Here is a 15,912-nt window from a genome sequence, read left to right as displayed (position 1 = left end):
AAGGCCAATGAAGTCCTACTGAAAACACTAAACAGACACTTCGCTACAACTGAGAAGGCAACTCAGACACAAATCCATGTGGTACAGGCACTAATCTTACTATTTAACCTTTTTGAGTAAGTTACAGCTAAAGAAACACAACAGAGGCACAGCCAGACACACCGGACCCTGGAAGCGCCTCATGACTTCAGTCACGGTTCAGAACTCTCCCGAGTCCACCAGCAGCTCTCCTGTTCTCCCTCCTGTAGAAGTATTCCCTAGCAAGAATGTTCTTGCTCTGCCTTATAAAATTAAACATCAACTCAGGTATTTTATTCATTTATCTACATTACTCCAACAGTATATCCTTTTGTTTTAACGTCTTCTAACTACATAGAGATGTACAATTTCATTGTCCAAACTTCACACCAAGTGAAAAAAAACTGGAACTTTTTTCTTTGGATGGTTTAAACTGAAATGAAAGTTAGCCCAGAATGAAATTTTAATTAAAAGAATTGCTGCAGATGTCATTCTTTGTTGTATATATGAAGTAGCACCGAAGAATCTGGTTAAAAGGGGCTTCCAAAAATACAAAGACCAGTCTTGGATTGACTGTCATAGTTAGACAGTTTTAGCTTTTAGTGGATGTAGTGATACTTTTCCAATTAAACTAAGTCCAACAGAGTGTCTTCCAAAAAATTACCTAGCATATTTCAGCCAAACAACTTAAAAAAAACAAACAAAACTCCCAAATAAACCAAAACAAAACAACACTCTTCCCTCCCCCCCCCCCCCAAAAAATACAAAAAACAGGGTAACATCCATTCTCCAGATGCCGCACTCTTACCCTAGAGCAAGACTTGTAAAAGGAAATGCCACGATTACGGAATGAATTGGGATTTAGGGTGGTGCGTTTTTTTCAAGCAAAGAACTTCCCAGAGGACCCTAGAGGTGAATCAAAGTGTGACTGAAATAATATAACACATCTGAACAGACTGTCTTCACGAAGTCTGTAATGTAAAAGAAAAAGGGGGACAGAACATATGAAGTGTAAAGGTAGGAATGAGCATATTAGTTTATTTCCTTTAGATTTCAAGGCAGAAAGGCTAGGAGAAATGGTAATAAAAACAATTACGTTATTGGTTTGTTTGCTTCTGAGTTTCTTTGGGTTTTTTTTTTTACACCAACGAGAAACATCAAGTCCAAAGGATAACCACCAAATAATAAATAAATAAACCAATGCCACCAAATAATGTCTTGTTCCTTGTAGTTGGTTCAAAAAGAATAGTTCATCAAGAAAATGAAGAGAAAGTAACTGATTTATATGGATGGAGAACAGAAAGTTAAAAAGAGAAGACATACGGAAGCACATCCAACATCCTTATAAAAATTAAACAGAAAAGCAGTCAGAACCAGTGTCATTGTTTACAAGAAAAACTGTACATTATAAAAGGAGACAAGCCACGTGTCTCCTATTGCTTGTCTCCATCTAAAAAAAGTTAGAAGTAAGTCCTATGTAAGTGCTCCCACTTTTTGGATCTATCACTTTGTATTCACAATTGGTGTGAAGATGACAACATTAGATGAAGCTAAATACAAGATGACTGTTTATCTTTCAGATATGTCAAGAAATTGCAATATTTCTTTTATTTTTCAACAAGCATGTACTTTACAGATCTTTTTAAGGAAAAAAATGCAAGAAAATTGAAAGTGAAAACTAAACCTGCTCTGCAAGAACTACGGAAGGGCACCAAGTCTTACCAAGATTTCAGTCTGAGCTTTGGATTATAGAGAAATACCTCTGTCAAAAAGTTACTTTGTAATCTTGACTCAGTATTGTATAGGAGAGTATAAATTGTTTACAAATCCGGTTTTACTCATCTCTGCATTCCAGAATGAAATTAAGATTGTAAGTGGTATATTGCTTTTAACTTTTTTTTTAACACATAATAAATAGTGGAATTGGAGAATCATTGCTTCCTTACACAGCTATAATTCCTTTCAAAGATGCTAACACTTCAAATTTCCTCTCTCTACACTTTCAAGTAATCTCTGTGTTTATGGACAAATTACATTTCTGATTCTCTCAAAACTGTAGTTCTTAAGTGATTTTCCAGATTGCATGTGACTAAGTGCACAAATAGGAGTCATACAGACAAGGGAAAAGAGATGGTGCCAGACTCCTAAATCAGCACCTAATACCGGAATCGTTTCCATCACACTGCCTCACCAACAGCTCTTCCTAACCAATACCTCACTGTGCTGCAGATTTATGCATATGTCAATATATGCAAAGTTTGAATGCACTTACTCACTTAGAGATCAATATACATTGTTCATACAACACTCTTCTCTTTTAGAAACTGTCCTTATGTATAAACAAACAGAAAATTTATTCCTGGTAATGAAGAAATTTACTGTTACTTATTTGAAGACTGAATTAATTCCACCTACTTTTAGGCTCTTAAATGTGGTGCCAAGACAAGACCTATCTCCTACAGTCCCTGCAAGCCTTCGCCATGCTCCTGGAAAACATTTTCTCCATTATCACAGAGCAAGTTTGCACCATACAAGTGTGTGAACTGTGTCTTAATTTAGCACTCACAGTTAAGTACAATGATTTCAGGCTTCGCCCCTCAATTACTGCAAGAATGTCCAAAAAGACAAAAGGCAGAGATTTCATTGAAACAAAATCCACTCTCCACAGAGAGCAAAACTTAATTTACTTCGTATTTCGGAAGCCTGTTGTGAAATAAAATCTAGTATCTACAATATCAGGTCATTAAAAGCATGTCTAAGTGACTAACGGTTTCATCAATGCATAGTGGGGTGCAAATTTAGTGGAAAAAATCATACATGCATATATATCTCAGCAAAAAATTATTATTATTAATTTTAATACCTAGCTAGTTTTGCTTGACAACTTTACCTAAAGAATCTGTCCACAATGCTGAAAGTGAGAAGCTTATAGATATCTTCTAATTTATTTTTTATTAAAATACTCTTTCATTATTTTGGCTCTCTACTGCTTAATCCTAATCTTTTTGATAACAGGAAGCCACGTAAATTAACTGCTACTTTTTCTAGGCTAAGATGACAACGTTTTTCTAGGTCACTTCTTTGTAGTACCCTACTGCTAAGAGCTGTTTCTATTTAGTTTTCCTCTAGAAGATCATTTAAGACATTAGGTTTCAAAGACACACCCAAGTCTCACTCAAGGACACACCACAAATCCCTCCCAGAGCGCGATGCACTCAGAAATATCCTCAAGGAAGGCAATGCCACATAATGCAGGACCACACGTGGAATACTCCATAGCGTCGGTCATCCAGACTCCTCTTCAGAAGGTCCTCTCCTCAACACGTGTACACATACAGTTGACTACAAAACCAGCTTAAAATCTTATTCTCTGAAGTTAGTTGTGTTAATTTAGTACCTAACACACTCTTTATGTTCTCTTCAGAATAATAACCACAATCATTACCATCAGTAACCACTACTATCACTTCAAACTGGAGGCCAATCAACCTGTTCCAGGAACCAAAAAAGCACTACCAGACCCCGTTTCCATTTCTACCTCATTTGCTATGTATGACACCTGCTTTACCTCTTCATCCCCAACTCTTTTCTAGGATTCCAGGATAATTGTATGGAAAATTCAAAGCAACAATATTATACTTCAAGACAGAATTTATTTTTGCTACAAACCATCCAGCAACAGGTTTGAAAGAATTTCTGGATCCTCAAAATTTCAAAGTGGCTAGATTTAAAAAACAAGAAGCATGCAAAATGAATTTGCAAAAGTATTCATGCAAAATGCTTCAACAAAAATTTCCATCAAATTCCGCCAATTCCAATTAGCATGCAGAACTATAGATATCACCAATCATAACATTATCCAGACTTAAAAGACACAGCTATGGCATTTGATCCACTGCCAGAACTTTTGAATTTGGAAACCAAACACAGGCAGCAACAGCTTCATGGCTTTGGAGTTTAAAAAATAAAGCAAATTCCAGAGGCCAGCAGCCGCCTAAGCAAATTATGTGTGTCCTACAAAAAAAATCAGCATTGCTATCAAATATAATTGCCAAAGGCGCCAAAAAGGGTCAACCACAGTAGTAAGGCTCCAGGCAGCAATTATTTTTGTGTGTACTGAAAAATAAATATAAAAAGCAACACTAAAATATGCAATGAAGGTGGAGTGGAAAGGCAGTACATGGAAGAAAGCTAACTATTTTTAAATATACGCAATCGCAGCCTACCTTTTCAGACCCAATAACAAACTCACAGGGCAGTATGAGAGAAGAAGAAAAAAAAAAGAAAGGAACAAAACAAAAATTAGAAAGACAGAGAACAGAAAGAAAATTAACAGCCACATACACATACTGAGATATCATAAACTTTGATAAATCAGTGAACAAATTCCATCTACGACACTGTGTAGAGAAAGACACATCTATAAATAAAGCCCTATTTTCTCATCACTCAATAGTATTAAATGGATGCTTTACCAGTATTAAAACAGAAAGAACCTAAGACACAAACTGATGTAAACAACATTAAAATGAGCTTATCCAAGTAGATTTATAATCATACGTATGTTTATTTTTTTTAGCCAAAAACAGAAATAAAATAGAAAAATTAAACAAATGGTATTTCTGGCAAGTACATTTCTCAGTTTCAAGTTGCAGGAGCTTTTTATCATCTCGAGAACGTGCATTTCCATTCTTTTCAGTCAGTCTTCCAGCCTCTACAAATAACCATCAAGTGCAACTGATTTCAGAAACTTTTTCAGTTATCCTCAACAGCCCTGTGATCACATAATTATTTTACCTTATTTACAGATGAAGAAACAGAAAGAAAAATTAACAGATTTGCCAAGATCACCTGTTGGCTGAAAGCTCTAGAAATTAAACCTACCAGGACGATCTTTCTTCAAAATGTCTCTGGACTGAAACCCACTATTTTTAATACATAAAGTTTTCTATCAGACAAAAAAAAATTCTTCTACACAAATAATATAGCGGGTTTGTATATATTGTCATCTCAGTACAAGGTCCGGGAATACTGTCTCTTCTGCTCATTATACACGCAACTTGCAAAAGACTAAGATCAGCTCCACTTTTTCCAAGAATTATCTTATTTGAAATGCAGCATAATGATCCATCTTCCTAATATATGAACTCTGTGTCTTAAAAAAAGCCAATCATGTTACAATTATTATGCAACCAAATTAATACTAGTCTTACTAACTAGGTGAGAGAGAAGATGTCCTGATCATAACATAAGTATTAACCTTGGTATTTTAAAATAAATTGCTTGGAGAAAAGGGTCTTTTAAGATACAAAAAAAGTTCAGTAGTTTTAATTAGTCATCAAATCACATGATCATAATTACTATGTCCCATGTAACTTCTAACATTATTTTCACTCTATATCCAGTTCATTACCTCAAGGTTACAGCAGTTCATTACCTGAAGGTTACAGCTCCACTCTACATCTAATGAGACTTTTGCTACACCCTGAAATTTAACTTCAGTTTTAGAAGTTACAGGAAATTATCTGCTTCTTTAGCCCAAGTAGACATCTGCAGCTATAGCAACAAAAACATACAGTCTCTAAGCACAGAGAGTGTGCTTTCTCTTCCATCTACCTAATACAGAATATCTGTGCTTTTTCACCAGTTGGTTGCACACTGACTGGGAGGTCAGGATACATTATATACAAAAAAATGAAAAAAAAATGATGGAAGGTACATAAAAAAAGAGTAAGGGGACATTCTTTGCCTTTAACCCTTCAGAAATTTCCACCTATTCTAGCAAAAGCTGTTTCATTTGCCTCAATATCTCAATAACATTTTTTTTTTTCATTCTTTAAACTCCTTATGCTGACTCAAAACCAACAAAGTAGCAAACGTTATTCTACCAGATGTTCTCACATGCACTCCGTGCATTCAGACAACCTTTACTCCTCCCTGGGCAGAATTACAGATCATCGCATCTTGCAAAAACAGAAACTGGACTCTGTTGAAGGAGGTCCTTTCTAGCCCTGTATCTCCCCGTTAGGACTTAATACAATGCTTTGCCCTCAATTTGGAAATCTATCACTGCAAAAGAGAACATGCTACAATAAAAACTTTTTATTGCAACCCAAAAAATAAAATGCTGTACACTACCACTTCACATCTACAGATTTAGGCTTGAAAGTGTAGGTTAGTTAAATAAACTGATCTTAGTTCAACCACATTTCATGGTCCTCAATTTCTACCAAGCAGAACACAGAAGCAGAGATGCATCACGCGACGTGAAAGGTGTCTTAGAGAGGTCCATCTGCAGAGAAGTTCAGGTACACTACGCACACGTATTTCTAACTCAACCAAGGACAACTCCTTTTCTGATGTTTACTTGGGATTACATAAATTTCTCCTTTCTATTACAGAATTCAAAGATATATTAAAAAAAAAAGTCCAAGCACTTAAGAGTATTTTCTTACTCATCCACACAAAATATTAAAGTGAATATAAAGATCTTTTAATTTGGCTTGCTTATGCTATTCATATATAATTCTTAAGTTTTAAAACAATCAGAAATACTAACTCCACAGCAAACTAAAGATGAAAAACTTTCTTACTATTGAACTCAAAGAGGAAAAATAAGAATATTTAACACCTTTTCTTTGAGCAGTTAAGTGCAGCAAACAATTAAAGTACTAATTATTGATATCAGTAAGTCTAGACTTACTGAAAAACTATGTGGTATTCAAACCACCAGCAAGGTTGTACACATATCTTGAACCAGCAACTAACTCTGTATAAACTCATGTTTACAGAACGAGGGTCATGCACCTTCCATTTTGCAACGAATTCAAGCATCACACTAAAACTGTTTCAACTCTTCAGTGCAACACCACAAAATATCTTCTTGGGTATGCGTGGACAAACATGCTGCCTGTTATTTGAGCTCCCCACCAGTTCAGAACTTCACAGAAATTATTTAGCCACTAGCTACTACACAGCCACTGCTCATATATCACAGAATGACAGGGGTTGGAAGGGACCTCTGTGGGTCATCTAGTCCACCCTCCCGCCAAAGCAGGGTCACCTACAGCAGGCTGCAGAGGACCTTGTCTAAGCGGGTCTTGAATATCTCCAGAGAAGGAGAATCCACAGCCCCTCTGGGGCAACCTGTTCCAGGGCTCCGTCACCCTCAGAGGGAAGAAGTTCTTCCTCATGTTCAGACAGAACTTCCTCTGCTTCAGTTTGTGCCCATTGCCCCTTGTCCTGTTGCTGGGCACCACTGAAAAGAGTCTGGCCTCATCCTCCTGACACCCACCCTTAAAATATTTATAGGCATTTCTAAGGTCCCCTCTCAGCCTTCTCTTCTTCAGGCTAAACAAGCCCAGCTCCCTCAGCCTTTCCTCGTAGGAGAGATGCTCCAGTCCCCTCATCATCCTCGTAGCCCTCCGCTGGACTCCCTCCAGTAGCTCCTCATCTTTCTTGAACTGGGGAGCCCAGAACTGGATGCAGTACTCCAGATGGGGCCTCACTAGGGCAGAGTAGAGGGGAAGGAGAACCTCCCTCGACCTGCTGGCCACACTCTTCTTAATGCACTCCAGGATCCCATTGGCCTTCTTGGCAGCCAGGGCACACTGCTGGCTCATCGTTAACCTGTCATCCACCAGGACACCCAGGTCCCTCTCCACACAGCTGCTCTCCAGCAGGTCCGCCCCAAGCCTGTACTGATGCATGGGGTTGTTCCTCCCCAGGGGCAGGAGCCTGCACTTGCCCTTGTTGATCTTCATCTCGTTCCTCTCTGCCCAGTTCTCTAGTAAGTAACACCTATTATACTTGATAATAATTATTATCTATTATCCTATTGACTATAACTATTATACTAGATAAAAATCTAGTATTAAATAAATAATTTATGTAAGGAACCGACTTCCAAAGTACAATTTTGAAGGATGCTATTTAGAGGACACAGTTGAGCAGCGTAATTAATTCCATAGTTTTCTTAGCTAATTGGAACAGGAAATCTTGGTGATCACGTTCAACCAAAATTCATCCAAACTGAGTAATTAAAGGTGAGATTCTAACAGGGCTCATCTAATCCACAAAACTTTACTGCCCATGCAGAGTACAAAAAACAACAGCATCAGAATTTATACCGCTAATGAAAGTCAAATAGCGCAGGGACTAACCAGAACACTGGAAGAGCAGCTCAAGTAGGAAACAACATTGGGTAAGCAAGTCAGAGCAAGTTCAACGACTCGCCAGCAAAGAGGACCAGGAGCAGGGGACAAAGGTACTGATGGTCCCTCAAGCAACCAGAGATAATCTAATGGAGGGCTTCAAGCTAATTAGAAACTTAGAATATTTTCTTCCAGTATATCACATTCTTATATAGAGATTCTAAGGCTAGGACTAATTATGCAGGCAGGGCTGCCTAACAGGATCAGAAGACTTCACAAACCTGCCTGGACAGCTCTGGCCAACCCTGCCTGGATACCTCTGAGCTTTTACACACAACAACCACTGCTGGCATCCTTAGCAGTACAACACAGATGTGCAAGATACTATTCCCATGCATACTATGTATTTTGACAGGGCTTCCACACCTCTGTCTTTTCCAAGACAGAAGGAAGACTTGCTTCCATCCTTTGGATTTGACTGCGAACAGCAGAGTCGAACAGATTTTGCACTTGCCGGTAGCTAGTAAACCATAATTACTAATCCCTAACACAACAACTAGGTAACACTCAAGTCTGAAAGTTGAGCATGCAAATGATTAGGAAGCAAAGATGGGGGGCGGGAGGGTAACACACAAAACACTAACATACACAAAACCAAAGAGAACAGTTGTGAGAACAACGGTAGCAAAACAAGGTGGGTCAAGAATATCAAATAATTAAATAAAAGCGAAAGACAGGGAAAGATGCTGGACTTAGTCACCAAAATAAACGATTATTGTTTCGTAGCATGAAAAAGTAGAGAGAAGCTTAGGTAGGATTAATCAAATACTACTCAACATAACATAAATTTTTTTTTTTATCGATGTTAACTGAATTTATTAATACTATATACCTATAAACTATTTGAAACTTTCCAGCAAAAACTCTTTATAGTAGAATCTGTCCAACCTTTCCTGTGACCTCTTCCTACTATTTGATTAGCCTCCTACATGAAATATATATATATGTAACTCAAAACATCAAACATGGTCAGACTACAAATTAAATTCTTTTACATTACAGCACACATGCACAATAAGACAGGGGCACGACCTTTGTTGTAACAAAGTGCACTTTTCTGTCCTTTCTAATAGGCTGATCCTAAAGGCTAGCAATGGCCGCACAGATTTTTTTCAAGACCTGCGAGCTGACAAAAATATCTGCTTACCTACTATCGGTGTCCAGACCTACAAAATCCTTCTTCTCAAAAGGAACACAGAGGAGCGGGATCTTGTCTCCAGACTTATCAGTGGCTCTGTCAAGCCGCTTAGACTCCAACACTATGAAGAGGGATTCGATAAAATCTTCTATTCTCTTCTCCACAGTTTCACATTCATCATAACTGGGATAAAATGCCACATCTGTGCGAGGCTGCTCCGCAATCTCTCCTTGAAGCCCAAAGACAAACAACCGGGAATCGTAGAGAGTAGAACCATACATTTCCTTTTGAAGATGGAATTTTTCAAAAGTCTGAGGCCAGTCCTTCGCAGAAGAGCAGTCCGTAATAGTTATCAGCCCCACAACTTTCCGGTGTGTCTGAAAATCCCCCCATTCATTGTTCTCTGGGGGATAATGGTGCCTGTAACGGATATACAAGACACGCTGAGAGTCGCGCACGTTAACTTGACTCACTGCTGAAATTCGCTTGTAGATCCTGAAAAAGCTCTCTTCGGGTACAAGGCCAATCGGCTGAACCACAACCAGGAGAGTCTGATGATCCTCAGCACACTGCATGTAGTCAGGAACACTCATTTTGCATCAACTGCAGGCTAGTAAAAGAAAAACGTGTATTATTTTTTAACACTCAGAAGTACACATAGTTGCTGAATCAAACGAGGACTTTGATGCTAAACACTTCTGCATCTCGTACGTATGTGCTACAATAGTAATCCTTTCTTTCACCATTTTACTAAACCTCCAGTCACGCAGCCTACCGACAAAATGACACAGCGTGCAAGGAGATCTCAGTCACAGATCAGTATGGCCACAAACAAAAATCTGTAAATTCAGTTTTTCCAACCATTCCCTGTGCAGCTACACAAGCCAACATAAGGCACGGGGCAGCGGAGTCTCTGCCGACCACAGCCGCAAACGCTTGCCCAAGCGTCACCTCCGCAGAGGCACCCCTCGAGACGCGGGCTCCCCAGTCCGTCTCCGCGCCACGCCTTGGGGAAAAACACGGCAAACTGGGCGAGGTGGGACATCACCCCACCGCGAATCGCAGCCACTGGACTTCACACGGCTGCAAGTGCTCGCGCATGGCCAGGCAGAGCAAAACCAGGTCCAGGATGCTCATCTTTGAGAAAAAGTGGAGTCGTCATTTTCTCAAAACACCTGCAGGTTCATCAGAGGGACCAGGCAATGTTTTCTGCTTTTATAATTAAATATTTAGAATTCCTTCTCCTCCAAGCTATCTGAAACTGATTAGGGTACTGCAGCTGCGTCTTCAATGAAGACGCACGTAGGGAAGCACAGATCCCTTGGTGGATTTCAGCTCCGAAGAACCCTCTAAAACGTACATACAACCCAAAAAACACCAAAAACAAAAAACACCAAACCGACCGCAGGAAAAGGTCTGAGCCCGGCAGCACCGGAGGCAGCGGGGCGGCTGCTGGAGCAGGAGGGGCCCCTCGTACCCACGGGCAGTGCGTAAATCCCCTCGCAACGCCCGCTCCCGCTCCCCGCCCCGCCGCTGCCCGCCCAGCGGGAGGCCGCGTCCCGCCGCAGCGGGCGGGCAGGGAGGGTCGCAGGGCTTCACCGCCGCCCCCGCCGCCCCGCTTCCCCCGCTCGCCCTCTCCCCGGGCAGGTCCCCGCGCTGGGCGCGGCGGAGTTTAGGAGGGGAAAAGAAACCAACGTTAAAGCAAGCGACGCGCCCTGTGAGGAACGGGGCTGGGGGGCAGCGTGAGGAGCGGGCAGGGGGCGGCCACCTCAGGGCCGGGTGGGTAATGGGGTGGGGGGGTGGGGGGCACTCACAGCCGGGACAGGAACCGCCCCGCCTCCTCCTGCTGCCGGACGCGCGGGGCGGGCAGGGGCGGGGCGCGGCGGAACTGACGGCACTGGGCGCTGGCGGCCCCGCCCCGCCGGGGAGGGAGGCGCGTGCGCAAGGAGGGGCAGGGGCGTGGCGGGCTGGGTGTGAGGCGGGCGCTCGCGCGGGCGTTGCCCGCCGCGCCGCTCCCGGCAGTTCGTGGAGTCCTAGGATGGTCTGGGTTGGAAGGGACCTGTGGAGGTCATCTAGTCCAACCCCTCTGCAGTGAGCAGGGACAGCTTTCCCCTGGGAAGCTGCCCTCAGGGAACAAGGGAGCAGGACAGAGCTGGCGGGTCTTCGAGGACGCTTTCCATAGAGTGCGGGAGCTCCCACTCCTCAGGAGAGGTCGGCAAGGGAGCGGCATGGCGGGGTGAGACCTGCTGGTGAGACTAAAGGGCAAGAAGGAACTGCACAGGCAGTGGAAGCAGGTAACCTGGGAAAGAGTATAGGGACGCTACCGGGTGTGTAGGGATGGGATCAGGAAGGCCAAGGCATGGATGGAGCTGAACTTGGCAAGGCACGCAAAGAATAACAAGATGGGCTTCTACAGGTAACTCAGGCAGACTGAACTACCGACCTGTCAGCCTCACCTCTGTGCCTGGGAAGAGCATGGAACATCCTCCCAGAAACTATGCTAAGGCACATGGAGGAGAGGGAGGTGATTGGAGACAGCCAGCACGGCTTCACCAAGGGCAAGTCCTGCCTGACCAACCTAGTGGCCTTCTGTGATGGAGTGACTGCATCAGTGGACAAGGGAAGAGCTATGGATGTTGTCTGTCTGGACTTCTGTAAGGCTTTCAACACGGTCCCCCACAACATCCTTCTCTCTAAATTGGGGAGATACGGATTTGATGGGTAGACTGTTCAGTGGATGAGGAATTGATTGGATGGTCACAGCCAGAGGGTAGTGGTCAAGGGCTCAATGTGCAGATGAAGATTGGTGACAAGTGGTGTCCCTTAGGGGTCTGTATTGGGACCAGTACTGTTTAATATCTTCATCAGCAACATAAACAGTGGGATCGAGTACACCCTCAGCAAGTTTGCAGGTGACACGAAGTTGAGTGATGCGGTCAACATGCCTGAGGGAAGGGATGCCATCCAGAGGGACCTGGACAAGCTTGAGAAGTGGGCTTGTGTGAACCTCATGAGGTTCAACAAGGCTAAGTGCAAGGTCTTGCATCTGGGTCGGGGCAACCCCCGGTATCAATACAGGCTGGGGGATGAAGGGATTGAGAGCAGCCCTGCTGAGAAGGACTTGGGGGTACTGGTGCATGAAAAGCTGGACATGAGCCAACAATGTGTGCCTGCAGCCCAGAAAGCCAACCATATCCTGGGCTGCATCAAAAGCAGTGTGGCCAGCAGGTCGAGGGAGGGGATTCTGCCCCTCTACTCCGCTCTGGTGAGACCTCACCTGGAGTCCTGCGTCCAGCTCTGGAGCCCTCAGCACAGGAAAGACATGGAGCTGTTGGAGCGGGGCCAGAGGAGGCCACAAAAATGATCCGAGGGCTGGAGCACCTCTCCTGTGAGAACAGGCTGAGAAAGTTGGGGCTGTTCAGCCTGGAGAAGAGAAGGCTGCGGGGAGACCTTATTGAAGCCTTTCAGTACTTAAAGGGGGCTCATAAGAAAGACAGGGAGAGAATTTTTCGCAGCGCCTGTTGTGATAGGACAAGGGGTAATGGTTTTAAACTGAAAGAGGGTAGATTTAGACTGGATATGAGGAAGAAATGTTTAACAATGAGAGAGGTGAAACACTGGCACAGGTTGCCCAGAGAAGTGGTAGATGCCCGCTCACTGGAAACATTCAAGGCCAGGTTGGACGGGGCTCTGAGCAACCTGGTCTAGTTGAAGATGTCCCTGCTCACTGCAGGGGTTTGGACTAGATGACCTTTCTAGGTTCCTTCCAACACAAACCATCCTGTGATTCTATGACATCCTAGTTACAGCAGCAGTTCTCAGTGAGAATGACATATTTCAGTATTTGCCAAATACCTTTCAACTCAGTCTTGAAATGAGGCAGTATTTAAATGAAAAATAACATTTTATTCCACTAAACTACAAATTTAGGAAACCGGTTCTTAGGTTTGGTGGAGAAAACAAAGCACTGGCACAGCTCATTACAGCAGCTCTCTAAGACAGGTTCTCAGAGTACCCTTTGGTTTTCACTCGGGCACGAGTTGACAGGACATACCTGCAACTTGTCAGCCCTGGGCCCCAGGTAACGTCCTTCTGGCATTGCTTTGCAAAGGGAAATCTCTTGGGTGGTGCCAAGCCTCGCGGTATTTGCTTCTCTTCCCACTACATGTGACTGCACCCGTAGGGATTTTCTGTAATCCCAAATCCTGATCATCAATTGAACTAGAATATTAAGTTATGAGACTTTTATTCACGAGACAGTCTGATAAAGCATTTGCTGTTGATAGGGGGGAATTCTTCGTACGGGCAGCACAACATTGCCATCTCACTTATCAACAGACCGCTCATGTGAGTGGTCCAAATGTATCCCTTCCCCCAAAACAACTGCGAAAAATTAGTTCCATTACCTCTGAGTTCAGAAAGAGGTAATTCTTCAAATTTTCTAAAACATACATTTTATAAGTAGTTATGCAAACATTTTTTGGATATTAAAAGTACAGTTGATTACCAGCTTTAGATAGAGACTGCCATTTACTTACATTATTGGCAATGTGGCTCCCTCAAAGATCACGATTAGGGAGGCCTTGTTACAGGTGGGCTGCTGGGGAAAGATTACAGAGCCTGGGAAGGGTCACTCGAATCACAAGCCTACACCCAACACACAAATATTAAATGTAAATGTAGGCAAATCAGTAGTCTGAACCCATTTGAGAAGAATAATTACTTCAATAACATGGTAAGCACAAATGCCAGGTCAGAAACCTCAGCAAAAAAAAATGGAGAGACACCATTTTAAAGAGAGCCACCTGAGAGCTAGCTGTCTCTCTTTAAAATGCACGCCATTTATTAGCTTTACAGACGCTGTCAAAACACAAGACATACTGCAAACTTAATTCTTTGCACATTGCTGGTCTGCCAGCTGTAGGGAGAACTGGAAATCAACATTCAGCAACCAGACTCTTCTTCTATAATTTTACTTTCTATATATGCACACACATATATATACACATATGCTTTTATGAATATATATAACCCTGCTTACAAAACATTGGGAATAATTCCCTCTGACAACCTTTTCCTTATTCCAGTAGGTTTTTTATATTCCACAGTATTGCAGGAGAGCAGACTTATGTCGCTGGTTGCCACCAACTCTTCCAACGTGCTACTATTTGTCCCCATGGAAGACATCTACCTGCTGCCACTCCATTCCCATGGAGCGGGTTGGCCCAAATACTTTATCCATTTATCAAGACAGATCAAGAAGCAAACCATCTTTTTGTGGTCTGAATGTCAAGAGAAAGGAAAGTTGTACGACGTGTTCTTGCAAGCCCTCCCCTGCCACGTTTGCTACTCAGCCAAAGCAAGGGAAGTGCAAACTTCGGCAAAGCTACTGAAGGTGAAGGGTTCTGGAGCAGAGGCTCGCGCCGAGGGACCCTTTCTCCGGTGGCAAAACCGCAGCGGCGAGGCGGCAAAAAGCGCCGAGAGAGAGAGGAGACCCCAGCCCCCCCCCCCTCAGCGGGAAAGCGGGAAGTGCCAACGAGCAGCAGCTCTGACTCAGCGGGGGCGGAGTCGAGTGTGACAGCGGCCAAACCCCCTCAGGGATAAGAGCAGCCCCCAGGGAGCGCGAGCGACCAGGAGCGCGGGCGAACAGAGCCGGCAAACAGAGCCGGCCCGGCAAACAGAGCCGGCAAACAGAGCCGGCAAACAGAGCCGGCAAACAGAGCCGGCAAACAGAGCCGGCGCAGCAGCCCGGGAGCGGCGCAGCAGTTCGCGCGGGCAGGGCGAGCGGGGAAGGCGACTGGCAGGGTACAGCCGCCCCTTCTGGCTACTCGAGTAGTGGGCATCGCTCTTCCAGGAGATACTCTAGCCATGGTTACCACCCGTGGTAAAGCTGTGGCTCGAAGGAGTGTGGGGACCCAGACGGAGGCCCCATGCAAGAACGCGGGTGTCCAGGTCTCTGGCTGCAGGGAGTGCCTGAGCCTGGCGCTTGTACCGGAGGACAGCAGAGACAACGGCTGTGTTCGGTGCGAGCAGGTGAATGACCTGCTCAGCCTGGTGGCAGAGCTGAAGGAGGAAGTGGAGAGGCTGAGGAGCATCCGGGAGTGTGAGAGGGAGATCGACTGGTGGAGCCGCACCCTACCCTCCCTGAGGCAGCGGCAGCAGGAGGCGGCTCCACAGAAAGCAGAGAACCCCCATCCCTCTTGCCACCGAGCAGAAAGAGGGGGCCTAAGAGATGGGGGGGAATGGAAACAGGTCCCTGCTCGGGGGGGCAAGCGAATTTCCCCCCGGCCTCCCTCACCTGCTCAGTTGCCCTTAAGCAACAGGTATGGGGCTCTGGAATGTGAGGGACTGGCCACAGAGGATGTGGGTGAAGGTGAGGCTCCATCCAGGGGGTTGCCTAGAACGAGTCAGACAGCCCCACGTATTACAACTGCCTCAACTAAGAAAAAAAGGAGGGTCATTGTCATAGGTGATTCCCTTCTGAGGGGAACAGAGGGCCCGATCTGCCGACCGGACCCATCCCACAGGGAAGTCTGCTGCCTC

General features: G+C 44.1%; 1 protein-coding gene across 3 annotated transcripts in view; it reads right to left on the bottom strand.

Moving 5' to 3' along the window:
* The window catches only part of TRAPPC9 (trafficking protein particle complex subunit 9), a 553,794-nt gene extending 542,531 nt beyond the window's left edge, over window positions 1-11,263 (bottom strand). For 2 of the 3 annotated variants that reach the window (XM_075415508.1, XM_075415510.1), the window contains exons 1-2: window positions 11,184-11,263; window positions 9,379-9,979 (exon numbers count right to left, since the gene is read on the bottom strand). In XM_075415508.1, coding sequence (XP_075271623.1) covers window positions 9,379-9,962 — 584 coding nt within the window. In that variant the 5' untranslated portion in view covers window positions 9,963-9,979; window positions 11,184-11,263. Of the gene's footprint in view, window positions 1-9,378; window positions 9,980-10,772; window positions 10,833-11,183 lie in introns of those variants that run through there. The other variant, XM_075415509.1, reaches the window with a different exon arrangement.
* Between the last annotated feature and the right edge of the window lie 4,649 nt (window positions 11,264-15,912).

Source organism: Opisthocomus hoazin, chromosome 3 (assembly GCF_030867145.1).
Source record: "Opisthocomus hoazin isolate bOpiHoa1 chromosome 3, bOpiHoa1.hap1, whole genome shotgun sequence".
In the NCBI taxonomy this organism is placed as follows: domain Eukaryota; kingdom Metazoa; phylum Chordata; class Aves; order Opisthocomiformes; family Opisthocomidae; genus Opisthocomus; species Opisthocomus hoazin.
This window is presented reverse-complemented; position numbering and strand designations above follow the sequence as displayed.